This window comes from Rhinoderma darwinii, chromosome 1 (genome assembly GCF_050947455.1).
Source record: "Rhinoderma darwinii isolate aRhiDar2 chromosome 1, aRhiDar2.hap1, whole genome shotgun sequence".
Taxonomy (NCBI): domain Eukaryota; kingdom Metazoa; phylum Chordata; class Amphibia; order Anura; family Rhinodermatidae; genus Rhinoderma; species Rhinoderma darwinii.
The window spans coordinates 262,349,069-262,365,044 of record NC_134687.1 but is presented as its reverse complement, the minus strand read 5'-3'; the positions used below and the strand labels follow the sequence as shown (position 1 = coordinate 262,365,044).

The following is a 15,976-nucleotide window of genomic DNA, read 5'->3' as shown; positions in this document are numbered from 1 at the left end:
TCCTGAGTGGTGGAAGATGGAGTAAGTCTCACAGACATAGAAGCAGGTGCAGACTGATTACCTATGGGCGTGGATACAGAAGCTGTGCCTGGCAGATCCTTAACAGTACCCCCCCCCCTTTTATGAGGGGCCACCGGACCCTTTCTAGATGGACCTGGTTTATTGGGGAAACTAAGGTGGAACCTCCTGACCAATACCCCAGCGTGAACATCCCGGACGGGTACCCAAGTCCTCTCCTCAGGCCCGTATCCTCTCCAACGGACCAGGTTCTGGAGGGAGCCTTGGACCATCTTGCTGTCCACAATCTTGGCCACCTCGAATTCTACCCCCTCAGGGGTGAGAACGGGGACAGGAGGTTTCCTCGAGGGAGCCAAGGACGGGGAGCAGCGTTTAAGGAGGGAGGCATGAAACGCGTCGTGTACTCGAAAAGATGTTGGCAACTCCAGTCGGAAGGAGACAGGTTTGAGGACTTCAATGACCTTGTACGGCCCTATAAACCGGGGAGCAAACTTCTTGGACGGGACTTTAAGGCGCAAGTTCTTTGACGATAGCCACACCAGATCCCCGACCATAAACAAGGGGTTAGCAGAACGTCTTCTATCTGCCTGAGTTTTTTGTATGCTCTGGGACGCCTCTAGGTTCTTCTGAACCTGGGCCCAGACTGTGCACAGTTCCCGATGAACGACCTCTACCTCGGGATTGTTGGAACTACCAGGTGAAACGGAGGAGAACCGTGGATTAAACCCAAAATTACAGAAAAAGGGGGAGACCCCTGACGAGTTACTGACCCGGTTATTAAGGGAAAATTCGGCGAGGGGAATGAATGAGACCCAATCATATTGACAGTCAGAGATAAAACACCTTAAATATTGTTCTAGAGACTGATTAGTCCTCTCAGTTTGGCCATTAGTTTCAGGATGGAAGGCAGAGGAGAAGGACAGATCAATCTCCAACTTTTTACAGAAGGCTCTCCAAAACAAAGAAACAAATTGTACCCCTCTGTCAGAAACAATATTGACAGGGAGCCCATGGAGACGCAGGATGTGTTTGACAAACAAGGTAGCTAACGTCTTAGCATTGGGTAGTTTTTTGAGGGGCACAAAGTGGCACATCTTACTGAAGCGGTCTACTACAACCCACACCACCGACTTGCCTTGAGATGGAGGCAAATCGGTGATAAAATCCATGGAGATATGGGTCCAAGGTCTCTGGGGAATGGGCAAAGAACGTAGTACCCTTAGCCGGAATTGCAGGGGAACAAACAGCTTGTTCTCAGGAAGGTTCCTGGGAGCTGAACCTTGATCAGCAGCAATTTCAGAAACTAAATCAGACTCAATAGAGGAAATTATTATACCTGGAGGCAAAATACAAGCAGGATCTTCCTCCGAAGGAGGGCTGGCCATGAAGCTACGCGACAGTGCATCAGCTTTAATATTTTTAGACCCAGCCCTATAGGTAACCAAAAAATTTAATCTGGTAAAAAATAACGCCCATCGAGCTTGTCTCGGGTTTAGCCTCCGGGCCGATTCTAGGAAAACAAGATTCTTGTGGTCGGTAAGGACCGTTACCTGGTGCCTAGCCCCCTCCAGGAAGTGGCGCCACTCTTCAAATGCCCATTTAATGGCTAAGAGTTCGCGGTTGCCCATATCATAGTTACTCTCAGTGGGCGAAAACTTCCTGGAGAAGTAGGCACATGGACGGAGATGGGTGAGGGACCTGGTACCCTGGGACAAGACAGCCCCCACTCCCACCTCGGACGCGTCAACCTCCACGATAAATGGCTCCATTTGGTTGGGCTGAACCAACACCGGAGCCGAGATAAAGCACTTCTTAAGGACCTCAAATGCCTGGACAGCCTCAGGAGGCCAGCGGAGGAGATCAGCACCCTTGCGAGTGAGGTCCGTAAGAGGCTTAGCGATGACCAAGATGTTAGCAATAAATCTCCTGTAATAATTAGCGAACCCCAAGAAACACTGTAACGCCTTCAGGGAGGCAGGTTGGACCCATTTCGCCACAGCCTGGACCTTGGCGGGGCCCATGCGGAATTCATGAGGAGTGAGGATTTGACCCAAAAATGGTATCTCCTGCACCCCAAACACACATTTTACGGTCTTCGCAAACAGTTTGTTTTCCCGAAGGACCTGGAGCACCTTCCTGACATGCTCAATGTGGGAGGACCAGTCCTTGGAAAACACAAGTATGTCATCAAGGTACACTACAAGAAATACCCCCAGGTAATCTCTTAAAATCTCATTTATAAAAATTCTGGAAGACCGCGGGAGCATTACACAACCCAAAGGGCATGACGAGGTAATCGAAATGACCTTCGGGCATGTTAAACGCAGTCTTCCACTCATCCCCCTCTTTGATGCGGATAAGGTTATACGCCCCCCCGTAGATCAAACTTAGAGAACCATTGGGCCCCCTGAACCTGATTAAAGAGATCAGGAATCAAAGGAAGGGGATACTGGTTCCTTACAGTGACCTTATTCAAGTTACGGTAGTCAATGCATGGCCTAAGACCAACATCCTTCTTCCCTACGAAGAAGAAGCCAGCACCTACCGGAGAAGTAGAGGGGCGAATGTAACCCTTGGCCAGGCATTCCTGGATATACTCTCTCATGGCTTCACGTTCGGGACAAGAGAGATTAAATATCCTACCCTTAGGGAGCTTAGCTCCTGGTACCAAATCAATAGCGCAATCGTACTCTCTATGAGGAGGTAACACTTCGGAGGCCTCCTTAGAGAAAACATCAGCGAAGTCCTGAACAAACTCAGGTAGCGTGTTCACCTCCTCAGGGGAGAAATAGAATTAACAGAAAAACATGACGTCAAGCATTCATTACCCCATTTGGTAAGATCCCCAGTATTCCAGTCAAACGTGGGATTATGCAACTGCAACCAGGGAAGGCCTAAAACCAAATCGGACGATAATCCCTGCATCAACAGTACAGAGCACTGCTCCAAATGCATGAAGCCAACAAGGAGTTCAAAAACAGGGGTATGCTGTGTAAAATAACCATTAGCAAGAGGAGTGGAGTCGATACCCACTACCGGGACAGGTTTAGGCAAATCAATCAAAGGCATCGCTAGAGACATAGCAAATTCCACAGACATGATATTAGCAGACGACCCTGAATCCACGAAGGCACTGCCGGTAGCAGACCTACCACCAAAAGAGACCTGAAAGGGAAGCAAGATTTTATTACGTTTCATATTTACGGGAAATACCTGTGCGCCCAAGTGACCTCCCCGATGATCACTTAGGCGCGGAAGTTTTCCGGCTGCTTATTCTTACGCCTAGGACAGGTGTTCACTTGATGCTTGTCATCCCCACAATAGAAGCAGAGACCATTCTTCCTGCGGAACTCTCTACGTTGTTGGGGGGACACGGAGGCCCCGAGTTGCATAGGTACCTCCGAGTCTTCCGTGGAAGAACGAAGCAACGGAACCTCGGGAGGCATCATGGGGGAGTCAGAGGAGAAAACACATAAACGTTCACGCTGTCGTTCCCCGAGACGTCGGTCAAGTCGTACCGCTAAAGCCATAGCCTGGTCTAGGGAGTCAGAAGAGGGATAGCTAACTAGCAGGTCTTTCAGGGCGTTCGACAGACCCAAACTAAACTGGCACCTTAAGGCAGGGTCATTCCACCGAGAAGCTACGCACCTTTTCCTAAAGTCAGAGTAATACTCCTCAAGAGGTCTCTTACCCTGACGTAAGGTCACCAGCTGACTCTCGGCAAAGGCAGTCCTGTCAGTCTCGTCATAAATGAGTCCGAGAGCAGAAAAGAAAAGATCAACGGAGGAAAGTTTAGGGGCATCAGGAGCCAAGGAGAAGGCCCATTCTTGGGGCCCTTCCTGGAGCCGGGACATAATTATACCCACCCGCTGGCTCTCAGAACCTGAGGAGTGGGGCTTTAAACGAAAATAGAGCCTAAAACTCTCCCGAAAGGAGAGAAATGTCTTCCGGTCCTCTGAGAACCAGTCAGGCAACTTGAGGTGGGGTTCAAGAGGTGAGGTGAGGGGTACTACCATGGTAGCATCAGGCTGGTTGACTCTCTGAGCCAGGGCCTGGACCTGTAGGGAGAGACCCTGCATTTGCTGAACCAGGGTCTCAAGGGGGTCCATAGTGGTGTGAGGGACCAGGGTAGAGTAGGTATATGGGCTTGTGATTATGTAATGACAGGGATAGGGAAACAGACAATTGAGCCCTAATCTACCCGCCACTCAGTCCCTGCCTACTTGCAACGACCCGCCCTAGGCGACGGGGTACAACTGGGCGACGGTCCCTACACTCAATAAGTGCACGACAGACAACAGACAAGGAAACACAGAACAAAGGGAAACGGGTCAGTTGCCCACGGCAACACCGTGAGCAACAAGAGTAGTAAACGAGCCGAGTCAAACCAGGAGAGTACGAGGTGCCAAACGTAGAGCAGGAGAGTAGTGAACAAGCCGAGTCAAACCAGGAGTGTACGAGGTACCAAACGCAGAGCAGAAGAGTAGTCAGTAAGCCAGGGTCAATACGAAGCAGGGACAAGTAGTTCAAGAAGCTGCAGCAGGGCCAGGAAACCAACAGAGAAGAATCACAAGCAAGGAGGAACAGGAAAGGCAGGTATAAATAGACAGAGGGCGGGAGCTAGCTCCATCTGGCCAGGCTGTGATAGGCTCTCCCACTCCTAAGCCTGTGCCATCCTGAGTGGTGGAAGATGGAGTAAGTCTCACAGACATAGAAGCAGGTGCAGACTGATTACCTATGGGCGTGGATACAGAAGCTGTGCCTGGCAGATCCTTAACATATATATATATATATATATACATATATATATATATATATATATATATATACATATATATATATATATATATATATATACATAAAAGATTTCAAAGGTGTGCATAGCCTTTAACCCTTTCAAGACCAGGGTCATTTTGGCCCTTGAGGACCAGCCCCATTTTTTCAAATCTCATTTCATGTGGTAGTAACTCTGGAATACTTTTGCCTAACCAAGCGATTCTGAGATTGTTTTCTCGTGACATATTGTACTTTATGTTAGTGGAAAAATTTGGTAACTAAATTCATAGCTTATTTGTGAAAAACACCAAAATGTAAAGAAAATTTGCAAAAATTATAATTTTTCAAATTTTTAATGTATCTACTTGTAAAACAGATACCACACAAAATTGTTGCTAATTAACATTCCCCATATGTCTACTTCATATTTGCATTGTTTTTTGAACATTATTTTATTTGTCTAGGACGTTACAAGGCTTAGAACTTAAGCAGCAATTTGTCACATTTTCAAGAAAATTTCAAAAGGCTATTTTTCAAGGACCAGTTCAGTTCTGAAGTGGCTTTGAGGGCCTTATGTACTAGATAGACCCCATAAATCACCCCATTTTAAAAACTGCATCCCTCAAAGTATTCAAAACAGCATTCAGAAAGTTTAACCCTTTAGGCGTTTCACAGGAATTAAAGCAAAGTAGAGGTGTTATTTACAAATTTCCTTTTTTTTTGTTGAAAATCATTTGTAATAAAAAAAATTCTGTAACACAGAAGATTTTATCAGAGAAACGCAACTCAATATTTATTGCCCAGATTCTGCAGTTTTTAGAAATATCCCACATGTGGCTCTAGTGTAGTAATGGACTGAAGCACAGGCCTCATAATCAAAGGAGCACCTAGTGTATTTTGGGGGCTCTTTATTTTAGAATATATTTTAGGCACCATGTCAGGTTTGAAGAGGTCTTGTGGTGCCAAAACAGTGGAAACGCCCCAAAAGTGACACGGTTTTGGAAACTACACACCTCAAGGAATTTATCTAGGGGTATAGTTAGCATCTTGACCCGACAGGTCTTCTGCTATATTGATTGGAGTTTGTCTGTGAAAATGAAAATCTACTTTTTTTTCTGAAAAAATATAAAACTATTTCATTTTTATAAAGAAAAAAAAGCACCCCAAAACTTGTAAAGCTATTTCTCCCAATAACGGCAATACCCCATATGTGGTAATACGCTGCTGTTTGGACCCACGGCAGAGCTCTGAAGGGAATGAGCGCCAATTGGATTTTGGAGCGCAGATTTTGCTTGGTAATAGTTCTGTTTGGCGTTTTGCTGGTATTTCAGTTTATAATGTGGGGGCATATGTCACCTGGGCAGAGTACATAAGAGGGTATAATAATGGGGTAAATAAATAATAATTCATAGATGTGGCCGGTGTCGCACTGATAAATGGTGCCCAATCTTATCCGCTTTTGGAACGCCTTGCACAATTTCTGTCGCTTTATTCTGAGCGCCAGAACTTTTTTATTTTTTTCTCCACCGGAGCCGTGCAATGGCTTATTTGTTACGTTACAATCTGTAGTTTTCATTGGTACAATTTTAGGGTACATGTGATTTTTTGATGCCGTGCACTATAAATGAAATTTTACTTTATTCTGTGGGTCGATACGATTACGGCGATACCATATGTATATAGTTTTTTTATGTGTTGTGTCGTTTGCACAATAAAATCACTTTTCTATAAAATTGTTTCTTTTTTGTGTCACCATAGTCTGAGAGCCATAATTTTTTTTATTTTTTAGTCAAAAAAGCTGTGCAAGGGCTTGTTTTTTGTGGGGCGGGTTGTAGTTTTTATTGGTATTATTTCGAGGTACATGTGACTTTTTGATCACTTTTTATTCTATATTTTGGTTGGGGTAATGACTAAAAAAATAGTGATTCTAGCATTGTTTTTTTATTATTTTTTGCGGTGTTTACCATGCAGGAAAAATAATATTACAGTTTTATAGTTTGGGTCGTTATGAACACGGCGATACCAAATATGTGTACTTTTTTAACGTTTTCATGTTTTTCCTATAATAAAAGACTTATAGGAAAAAAATCATTTTTTGTTTTTGTAACTTATAACTTATATTTACACTTTTAGAAAACATTTTTATTACTTTTTTTTTACTTTTCTTACTTTTAGACCTGCAGCACTGATATAATACATTACACTACCTTGGTGGTGGAATGTATTATAAACTGTCAGTGTAACATTGACAGTCACACTGACAGGAAGCCTATGAGGACCAGCTGGTCCTCATAGGCTTCCGTGAACGGCAGACTCGGAGGCCGTTGTATAGCCTCCGGTTTTGCCATGCAACCAACGGCAGACGGCAGCACCTGCAATCGGTCCCCGGGAAAGTTTGTTTTAGCAACAAACTTTCCCTGCGATCACATGATCGGGACCTGAACCAATCAGGTCCCAATCATGTCTCCGGGACCAGAGGCAGGGGTTGACACCGCGATCTGGGTGTCACCGCTACTCTGAGACACCTGGATCGCGCTTTTAACACCCACTATGAATTCACGTCGGCGCTGCACAGAGCCCAGCATGCGCCGACGTAAATTTACTGTGGGCGGTCAGGAAGCAGTTAATAACGGTGATCATATTCTCTGTAGCCGAACCAATCGATTCAGCTATCAGAGAACAGGTTGCTGGGGAGCCAGCTATGAGGGCAGAAGGAGAGGTCTGCAGATTCACGTCCTCTCTGCACGGGGTATATGCGGATAGGACGTGAATCTACAGATTGTCGACGTGAAAGGGTTAAAGAGTAACAAAATTTTAAAAAAAATCTTTTGACATGTCATAGTGACATGTCAGAAGTTTTGATTGGTGGGGGTCCGAACACAGACACCATAACCATAAAACAAGACATTTTTATAAAAAAAACAAAAAAAAAAACAACTATTTTAAAGGTGTACAGTGCATAGCCTTTAAAGAAATGCTCTTCTTTTCTTTAAAGACATTACTGTCTCGTGTTTGATAAAAGCTCAAACTGTGTTCAACTGATAAGTCTGCATGACAAATCTACTCATATACACAAAAATTAAACTCCAAATTTGATAAACCTAATTCTATATTGAAAGCACACTAAGGAGTCATGCTTCTTACTGCATTTCAAATGCAAACAACCCATAAAAATTTGCAATACAAAATTGTCTTTTGATATAATTCACTCACCGTGGCTTTGGGACTAGTTCCTCTGGGACAGGCGTCCATACAGAATCTGGATTGCGTTGCTCTTTAAACCGACCAGAGAATATCAAGGCCACCTGTTCCATATCAAATACACAAACAGCAGATCCCTGTATACTGAAAAAAAACCAAAAAGGTTACTATAATATAAACAGTGAACAACCACGATAACATTTTTAGAGGGATTATCTGGGTTGTTAACATTTTTGACTAATGTCTGCAAATGTCCTGAAATTAAAAAAACAATCAGTACTCAACTATCCCGAGGCTCTGGCGGGCCTACCGGTAATTGTTTACATGCAGGCATGTGACCACGGAAACCAATCTGAGGGCTTGGTGGTCATGTGTTGTATTCCTTGCATGATGCCACCGCTGAGACCTCTGATTGGCTACAGTCAGTGGCGTAACTACCGCTGTAGCAGCCATAGCCGTCACGGGCCCCCTAATGCCCGGAGGCTCCGCTAGCAGCCGCCATGGCTGCTACAGCGGTAGCGACGCAACATTCAATATTGCCTGAGTCCTTCGGATGCAGATGCTATTGTACACTATGACAGAGCAGGGAGGTATTTCCCTGCTCTGCCATAGGCTACTGTAACAGTGGCGTAGGTCTAGGGGTCACAACTGTCGCAATTGCGACCGGGCTCCTAAGACTGGGGGGCCCATTGGGCACCCGTAGCCACGCAGCGCTGACCTCGCTCCTTGCTCCAGCATTCACTCCGCTGTGAGCGGCTCGGGGCGGACAGGAGCGATGTAGTGACGACCTTCACCCGTCGTGGGAACGAGGATAGATAAGTAATTATGTTATTATTTTTCTATTAGGCACTATGGGGCATTACACTGGGTAGGGAAGGGGGGCTGATATGGTGGCAGCTATAGGAGCATTTTACTATATGAAGGGCATTATACTGTATGGGCGGCATTATACTGTGGGGGCATTATACTGTGGGGACAGCTATGGGGTATTATACTGTATGAGGGGCATTATACTGTGGGGACAGCTATGGATGGCATTATACTGTGGGGGCAGCTATGGGGGAATTATATTGTGGGGGAAGCTACGGGGAGCATTATACAGTGGGGGCAGCTATGGGGGGGCATTATATTGTGGGGGCAGCTATGGGGGGAATTATACTGTGTGCGGCCGCTATGGGGGGCATTATACTGTGTGGGGGCAGCTATTGAGGGCATTATACTGTGGGGGAAGCTATGGTGTGCATTATACTGTATGGGGGCATCTGTGTGGGCATTATACTTTATGGGGCATCTGTGTGGGCATTATACTGTATGGGACATCTGTGTGATAATTATACTGTATGGGGGCATTATACTGTATGGTGGCAGCTATGGGGGCATTATACTGTGTGGGGGGCACTATAGGAGCATAATACTGTATAGCACTGTGTAGAGGGAGGGCTGTATAGCACTGTATGGTGAGGCTGTATAGCCCTGTCTACAGGGGGCGCAGTATAGCACTGTCTACAGGGGGGCTATATAGCACTGTCTACAGGAGGGGGCTGTATGGCACTATTTACAGGGGGGCACTATCCACTAGGAGGACCGGCTGTGTGTGGCACTCAGGGGAGGGGGGCCCAGTCAAAAGTTTGCTATGGGGCCCAGTGTTTTCTAGTTACGCCCCTGGCTACAGTGTACACATGCTGTCTGCGTGTAAACAATTACTGGGAGCAAAATACGTCTGGGTAGCAAGCGGCAGAGGCAAGTCATCCTGGAAGAAGTCATCATTACAGTTTGGGTCGGATGGAGAATAAGCGGAAAAGCAAACTGAGAGTCCCGGGAATTAATTGTTTATTCTGCCTCTGATTGTGACTGAACAGTATTTTATTAATTTATCCACTCTGCAGACCACCTGTTTGGAATCAGACCACTATATGATCACTGTGTTCATACTCAGTATATTGGTAATATTCACTTAGAGAATGGTGGAAATACTGTATTATAATTGATAATTGTTATTCAGCAAAAGTATGGTGGTATTATTCAGCCACAAAATGGTGGTATTAGCCAGTCACGGTATGGTGTTATAAAGTCACAGTATGGAGGTATTATCTAGTCACGGTATGGAGGAATTATCCAGTCACAGCATGCTGGTGTTATCAAGTCAATGTATGGTGGTGTTATTCAGTCATGGTATGGGGGTGTTGTCCAGTCACGGTATGGTGGTGTTATTCAATCACGTATGGTTGTTGTCACGATCTGTGGGTATGTGGACCCACTGGGCCGTAACGCCATAGCGGTATAGCAGCTGGCCAAACATCGTACAAAGTCAATATCTATAGTTCGGATAAAGGTACCTGTGGCAATTCAGATAGTAGCGATGGTTTAGGCTCGGATGGAACTCTGGCAGCAGGAAGACAACAGGTGCGGTGAAACACAGCGGGTGTAGCAGGCAACACAACACAACTCCAACTCTGTACAGCACAGGAACACGGAAGCACAGGATACAGGATACAGGTAGCAGGAACGGGAACACTGGGAACTGGGGAACACTCAAGGGACCATTTGCAAAGACTGACACGGGTAGGTACAAACAACGCTCAGGCAATGAAGGAAGGGGCAGGGCCCTTCTTATAGTCCAGGGTGATCTGGAAGCAATCAGCTCAATCTCACACATGTGTGCACTCAGGCTCTTTAAGGTTGGACTGAGCTCGCGCGCTCGCCTAGTGGTCACTGCAGGACAGGACAGTTGCATGTGCTGGCATCTCTGGAGAGAAAGGCGTCGGCAGGACGAGAAGAGCTCATGGTCAGCGACCACGGACGTTACATTATCCCCCCTCTTACGCTCCCTCTTCTTGGGGCCAGAACGAGAGAGAAACTTCTTAATGAGGGTAGGAGCATTGAGATTCTCTTCTGGCTCCCAGGACCTCTCCTCTTGACCAACCCCCCTCCAATCTACTAAATAAAAAGCTCTTCCGCTTACTTTTTTGGTGTCCAGGATCTCCTTAACCTCATATATCTTGGCAGAACCACTGGGGTAACTGCAGGGCTAAGAGTCTTAGAGTAGCAGTTCAGGACCACAGGTTTCAGAAGAGACACGTGAAAGGAGTTAGGGATCCGGAGGGTAGCGGTCAGCCAAAGCTTATAAGAGACCGGGTTGATCCGCTGCAGGATCTCAAAGGGTCCGAGGAACCTGGGAGCGAATTTGCATGACGGCACCCTCAGCCGGACATTTCTTGAGGACAGCCAGAACTTGGTACCCGGAAGAAACTGAGGTGGCTCTCTTCTCCTCGTAACTGCCTTTCGGTTCATGCGATCGACCGCCAGCAGAATAGAGGACTGGGTTTGCTGCCAGATCTGTAGAAAGTCCCGGAATGCAGAGTCAGCTGCGGGCACCTGGGACGAAGCAGACACAGGGAGAGGAATACGTGAATGTTGGCCGTAGACTATAAAGAATGGTGTGGAGGCGGTGGACTCACTTGTGTAGTTGTTATAGGAGAACTCGGCCCAAGGAAGAAGCTGAACCCAGTCATCATGCTGCCTGGAGATGAAGTGTCGTAAGTAGTTCTCCATGATCTGATTTATCCTCTCAACTTGACAATTGGACTGGGGATGGAAGGATGAGGAAAATTCCAACGTTATATCGAGGAGTTTACAGAGAGTCCTCCAGAACTTTGAGGTGAACTGAACTCCCCGATCAGACACGACATGCAGAGGTAAGCTGTGCAGGCAGAAGATGTGTTGGATAAAGAGGTTGGCCAGTCGAGAAGCAGAGGGTAGGCTGGTCAGTGGAACCAAATGAGCCATCTTTGAGAATCGGTCCACCACCACCCAGACCGTACTGCATCCAGCAGAGGGAGGCAGATCCGTGACGAAGTCCATTGCAATATGCTGCCAGGGAGCATTGGGCACAGGCAGCGGCTGGAGCAGGCCAGTCAGTTTGGAGTGAGAAACTTTGTTTGCAGCGCACACCGTGCAGGAGGAGACATAGTCCATGATGTCTTTGGGCAACGTGGGCCACCAGAACTGACGGGTAATCAGGTCTCGGGTCTTACTGACACCCGCGTGACCTGCCAGTTTAGAGCTGTGTCCCCAGCGGAGGACTCTTCTCCTGCCTGGCTCTAACTTGCAGAGGATTGACAGAGATGATGCAGGATGGGTCAATGATATTTTGTGGAGAATCCATCGTGTCCTCTGTCTCGGACGACCTAGACAAAGCATCGGCCCTCACACTCTTGTCAGCAGGGCGGTAGTGGAGCTCAAACTGAAACCGGGCAAAGAACAGTGACAACCTGGCTTGATGGGGGTTCAGCCGTTGGACCGTCTGGAGATAGGTGAGGTTCTTGTGGTCAGTGAACATCAGGATGGGGTGAGCTGTGCCCTCTAGTAGGTGTCTCCACTCCTCCAGAGCCAGTTTGATGGCCAGTAACTCCCGATCCCCAATCGAGTACTTGTGCTCTGTGGAAGAGAAAAGCTTGAAGTAATAGCCACATACCACTGTCTTGCCTTTGGGACCTCTCTGGAGCAGAAGTGCGCCAGCACCAACAGAGGAGGCGTCCACCTCCAACGAAAACTGTAGAGATACATCAGGATGATGGAGGGTTGAGGCTGACGTGAAGGCAATCCTGAAGTTATTAAATGCGGATTCCGCTTCTGGAGTCCACACCTTGGTGTTCATGCCTTTTTTGGTGAGGGTGGGGATGAGAGCTGTCAGTGAGGAGAAGTTTGGGATGAACTGTCGGTAGAAATTGGCAAATCCCAAAAAGTGCTGTAAGGACCTCAAGCCTTGAGGACGTGGCCATTACAGGACAGCCTTTACCTTCTCAGGGTCCATCTTGAGGCCTTGATTCGAGATGATGTAGCCCAGGAAGGGGAGAGAATTTTTCTCAAACACGCACTTCTCCAGTTTGGCATACAGGCGATTGCGACACGCTGTATGGCCCTTTAAGCCTTCAGGGCGTGGCCATTCAAGGTCAGCCTTTACCTTTTCAGGATCCATCTCGAGACCTTGATCCGAGCTAATGTAGCCCAGGAAGGGTAGAGACTTTCTCTCGAACACGCAGTTCTCTAGCTAGGCATACAGGCGATTCTCAATTAATCGCAGCAAAACTTGACGGACATGTCTCTGATGAGTTACTGGATCTGTGGAAAAAATCTGAATGTCATCGAGATAGACCACAACACAGACATAGAGGAGATCCCGGAAGATGTCATTGACAAACTCTTGGAAGACCTCGGGAGCGTTACACAGACCAAAGGGAATTACCAGGTATTCGTAGTGCCTGTCTCAAGTGTTAAATGCCGTCTTCCATTCGTCACCCCGGCGAATCTGGCTTAGGTTGTAAGCCCCCCGCAGGTCTAGCTTAGAAAAAAAATTTCCTCCTCGTATGCGATCAAACTGTTCTGAAATCAATTGCAACGGATATCTATGTTTAACCATGATCTGGTTGAGACCCCGGTAGTCGATGCAGGGTCGAAGAGATCCGTCCCTCTTTTTGACGAAGAAGAACCCGGCCGGAGAGAAAGATTTCCGTATGAAACCCCTCTCCAAATTCTCCTTAATATAGGCGGACATAGACTAAGTCTCTGGCAAGGAGAGAGGGTATACCCTTCCACGGGGAAGTGATGCGTTAGGAACCAGATCAATAGGGCAGTCATATGCCTGGTGTGGAGGCAGCGTCTAAAGACATACGCAAACTGTGAGTAGTGAGAAGGCAATCCTGCCAATGACTGAGACTGAGGAGACTGGGCCGGATGGATATGACCCAGGCAGTGGTTGAGGCACTCGGAACCCCACTGGAGAACCTGTCTAGAATTCCAGTCCAGAACTGGGGCATGTAGTCGGAGACAGGTCAGGCCCAGCAGCACAGGGTTGACGGCCTTGGACAGGACAAAAAACGAGATTAGCTCAGAATGAAGGGCTCCCACTTGGAGCTTTAGTGGTTTGGTCACAGCTACAATAGGGTCAGGCAGAGGTAGTCCATTCACCGAGGCAACGATCAAAGGCATCTCCAGGGGGGTTGTGGGCAACTGGAAAAGATCCACCGGGTCTCTCCGAATTAAGTTAGCTGCGGATCCAGAGTCCAGATAGGCAGAGACCCTGTGTGTTCTCTCGCCAGACACTACGGTCAAGGGGGTGGACAATTTGGAAGAAAGTCCCTCCTCACCCAGGGTTCTCTCTCCAACCAACCCTAGGTTCTGGGGCTTTAGGGGTCACAGACGAACAAGATGGCCTCCGAGGCCGCAATACAGACAGAGTCCCGAAGTGCATCTGCATAGTCTCTCCTGGGTAGACAGCATGAGATGGTCCACCTTCAAAGACTCCTTAGGTGGAACAGATGATGAGGACAGCAGGGGTTACTGAAATGTGGGAGCCAGACTTAGGGAGTCCTCCCTCCCGACGAGCCTCTTGGAACCGTTCTCGGGTCCTTATGTCAATCCGGGCGGCAAGGAGAATGAGATCATACAGGGTAGATGGCAGATCTCGGGGGACAAGCTCGTCCTTAATCTAGGGGGACAGTGCCTGCCAAAATGTTGCCCCCAAGGCCTCGTTGTTCCATAACAAAGTAGCTTGTATTTGCTTACGTTTTTGTGAGGGCAGAGATGGGAACAGTAAGAAAAATTAGGGATAAAATGTTGTTAGAAATTCGCAAAGCCCAGAAACCTCTGTATAGCATGAAGACCTTGAGGATGAGGCCAACCCAGAACGGACTTTACTTTTTCCGGATCCATCTGGAGTCCATGATCAGAAACACTATAGCCCAGGAAGGGCAAGGATTTATTTTCGAAGATGCATTTTTCCAATTTGACGTAGAGGTTGTTCCCCCTCAACTACAACAGGACTTGGCAAACATGCTTCCGGTGTGTCGGATCAGGTGAGTAGATCCAGATAAACCTCCACACAGGCATACAATAGATCCCGGAATATATAGTTCACAAACTCCTGCAACACAACTGGAACATTACATAATCCGAAGGGTATCACGAATTACTCATAGTGACCGTCCCTGGTGTTGAATGCGGTTTTCCACTCATCACCTTCGCAGATACGGATCAAGTTATAAGCCCCACCAAGATCCACCTTAGTGAAAATCTTGGCTCCACGGATTCTGTCGAAGAGTTTAGAGATCAGCGGTAAGGGGAACTTGTTATTGACAGTGATTGTGTTCAAACCACGATAATCTATGCAAGGCCAGAGGAAGCCGTCTTTTTTCTCAACAAAGAGGAATGCGGCACCAGATGGAGAAGCTGACTTCCTAATAAAGGTTCTCTTTAACATATTCCAACATGGCTTGGGTTTCGGGCAGAGAGAGAGGATATAGCCGTCCAAGAGGAGGTGAAGTCCCAGGAAGCAACTCGAGAGGACAGTTGTAAGGATGATGTGGAGGCATGGTCACAGCCCTTTTCTTGCTGAATACATCTGCATAGCAGGAATACTGCTGAGGTAGACCAGGAAGCGACTGAGGTACTGGAGGTCAAACAGGATGAACCAGAGGCAGAGAGTTTTGTTGACACCGTGGTCCCAACTGAAGAATTTCTCCGGAATTCCAGTCAGGAATCGGGGAGTGTTTGCAAATCCAGGGTGGTCCCAGCAGGATTGGGTTAATAGCTTCAGGAACAACATATAAGGCTATCTATTCCAAGTGTAGAACACCCACTTGTAACCTCAATGGTTTAGTGATGGAGAGAATTGGATCTGGCAACGGTTGACCATTCATGGAAGCTACAGCTAGAGGTTTTTCTAGAGGAATCGTAGGCACGAGGAGACGGTCTACTAAGGCCTGGCGTAATCGGAGGTCTCGCATATTGCCTTGCATGACAGCAGTCTTGGGTTTGCCAGTGAGTTCCATGGCCTGAGCAAAATGTGACAACCAGCAGGTTTGTGAACCTACTGGGCTGGTGCCAGATTACTGGAAGCAGGCTGGTGCCAGATTACTGGATTCACGCTGGTGCCGGATTACAGGTAGCACCCACAGGTAACAGATTCAAGATACACGATACA

The 15,976-nt window shown here is 47.2% G+C and overlaps 1 protein-coding gene across 3 annotated transcripts in view; it reads right to left on the bottom strand.

Moving 5' to 3' along the window:
- SEMA6B (semaphorin 6B) overlaps positions 1 to 15,976 on the bottom strand; it is a 467,458-nt gene that overhangs the window by 185,783 nt on the left and 265,699 nt on the right. For all 3 annotated transcript variants that reach the window (XM_075863818.1, XM_075863808.1, XM_075863825.1), the window contains one exon: positions 8,008 to 8,139. In XM_075863818.1, the coding sequence (XP_075719933.1) occupies positions 8,008 to 8,139 (132 nt within the window). The remainder of the gene's footprint in view (positions 1 to 8,007; positions 8,140 to 15,976) is intronic.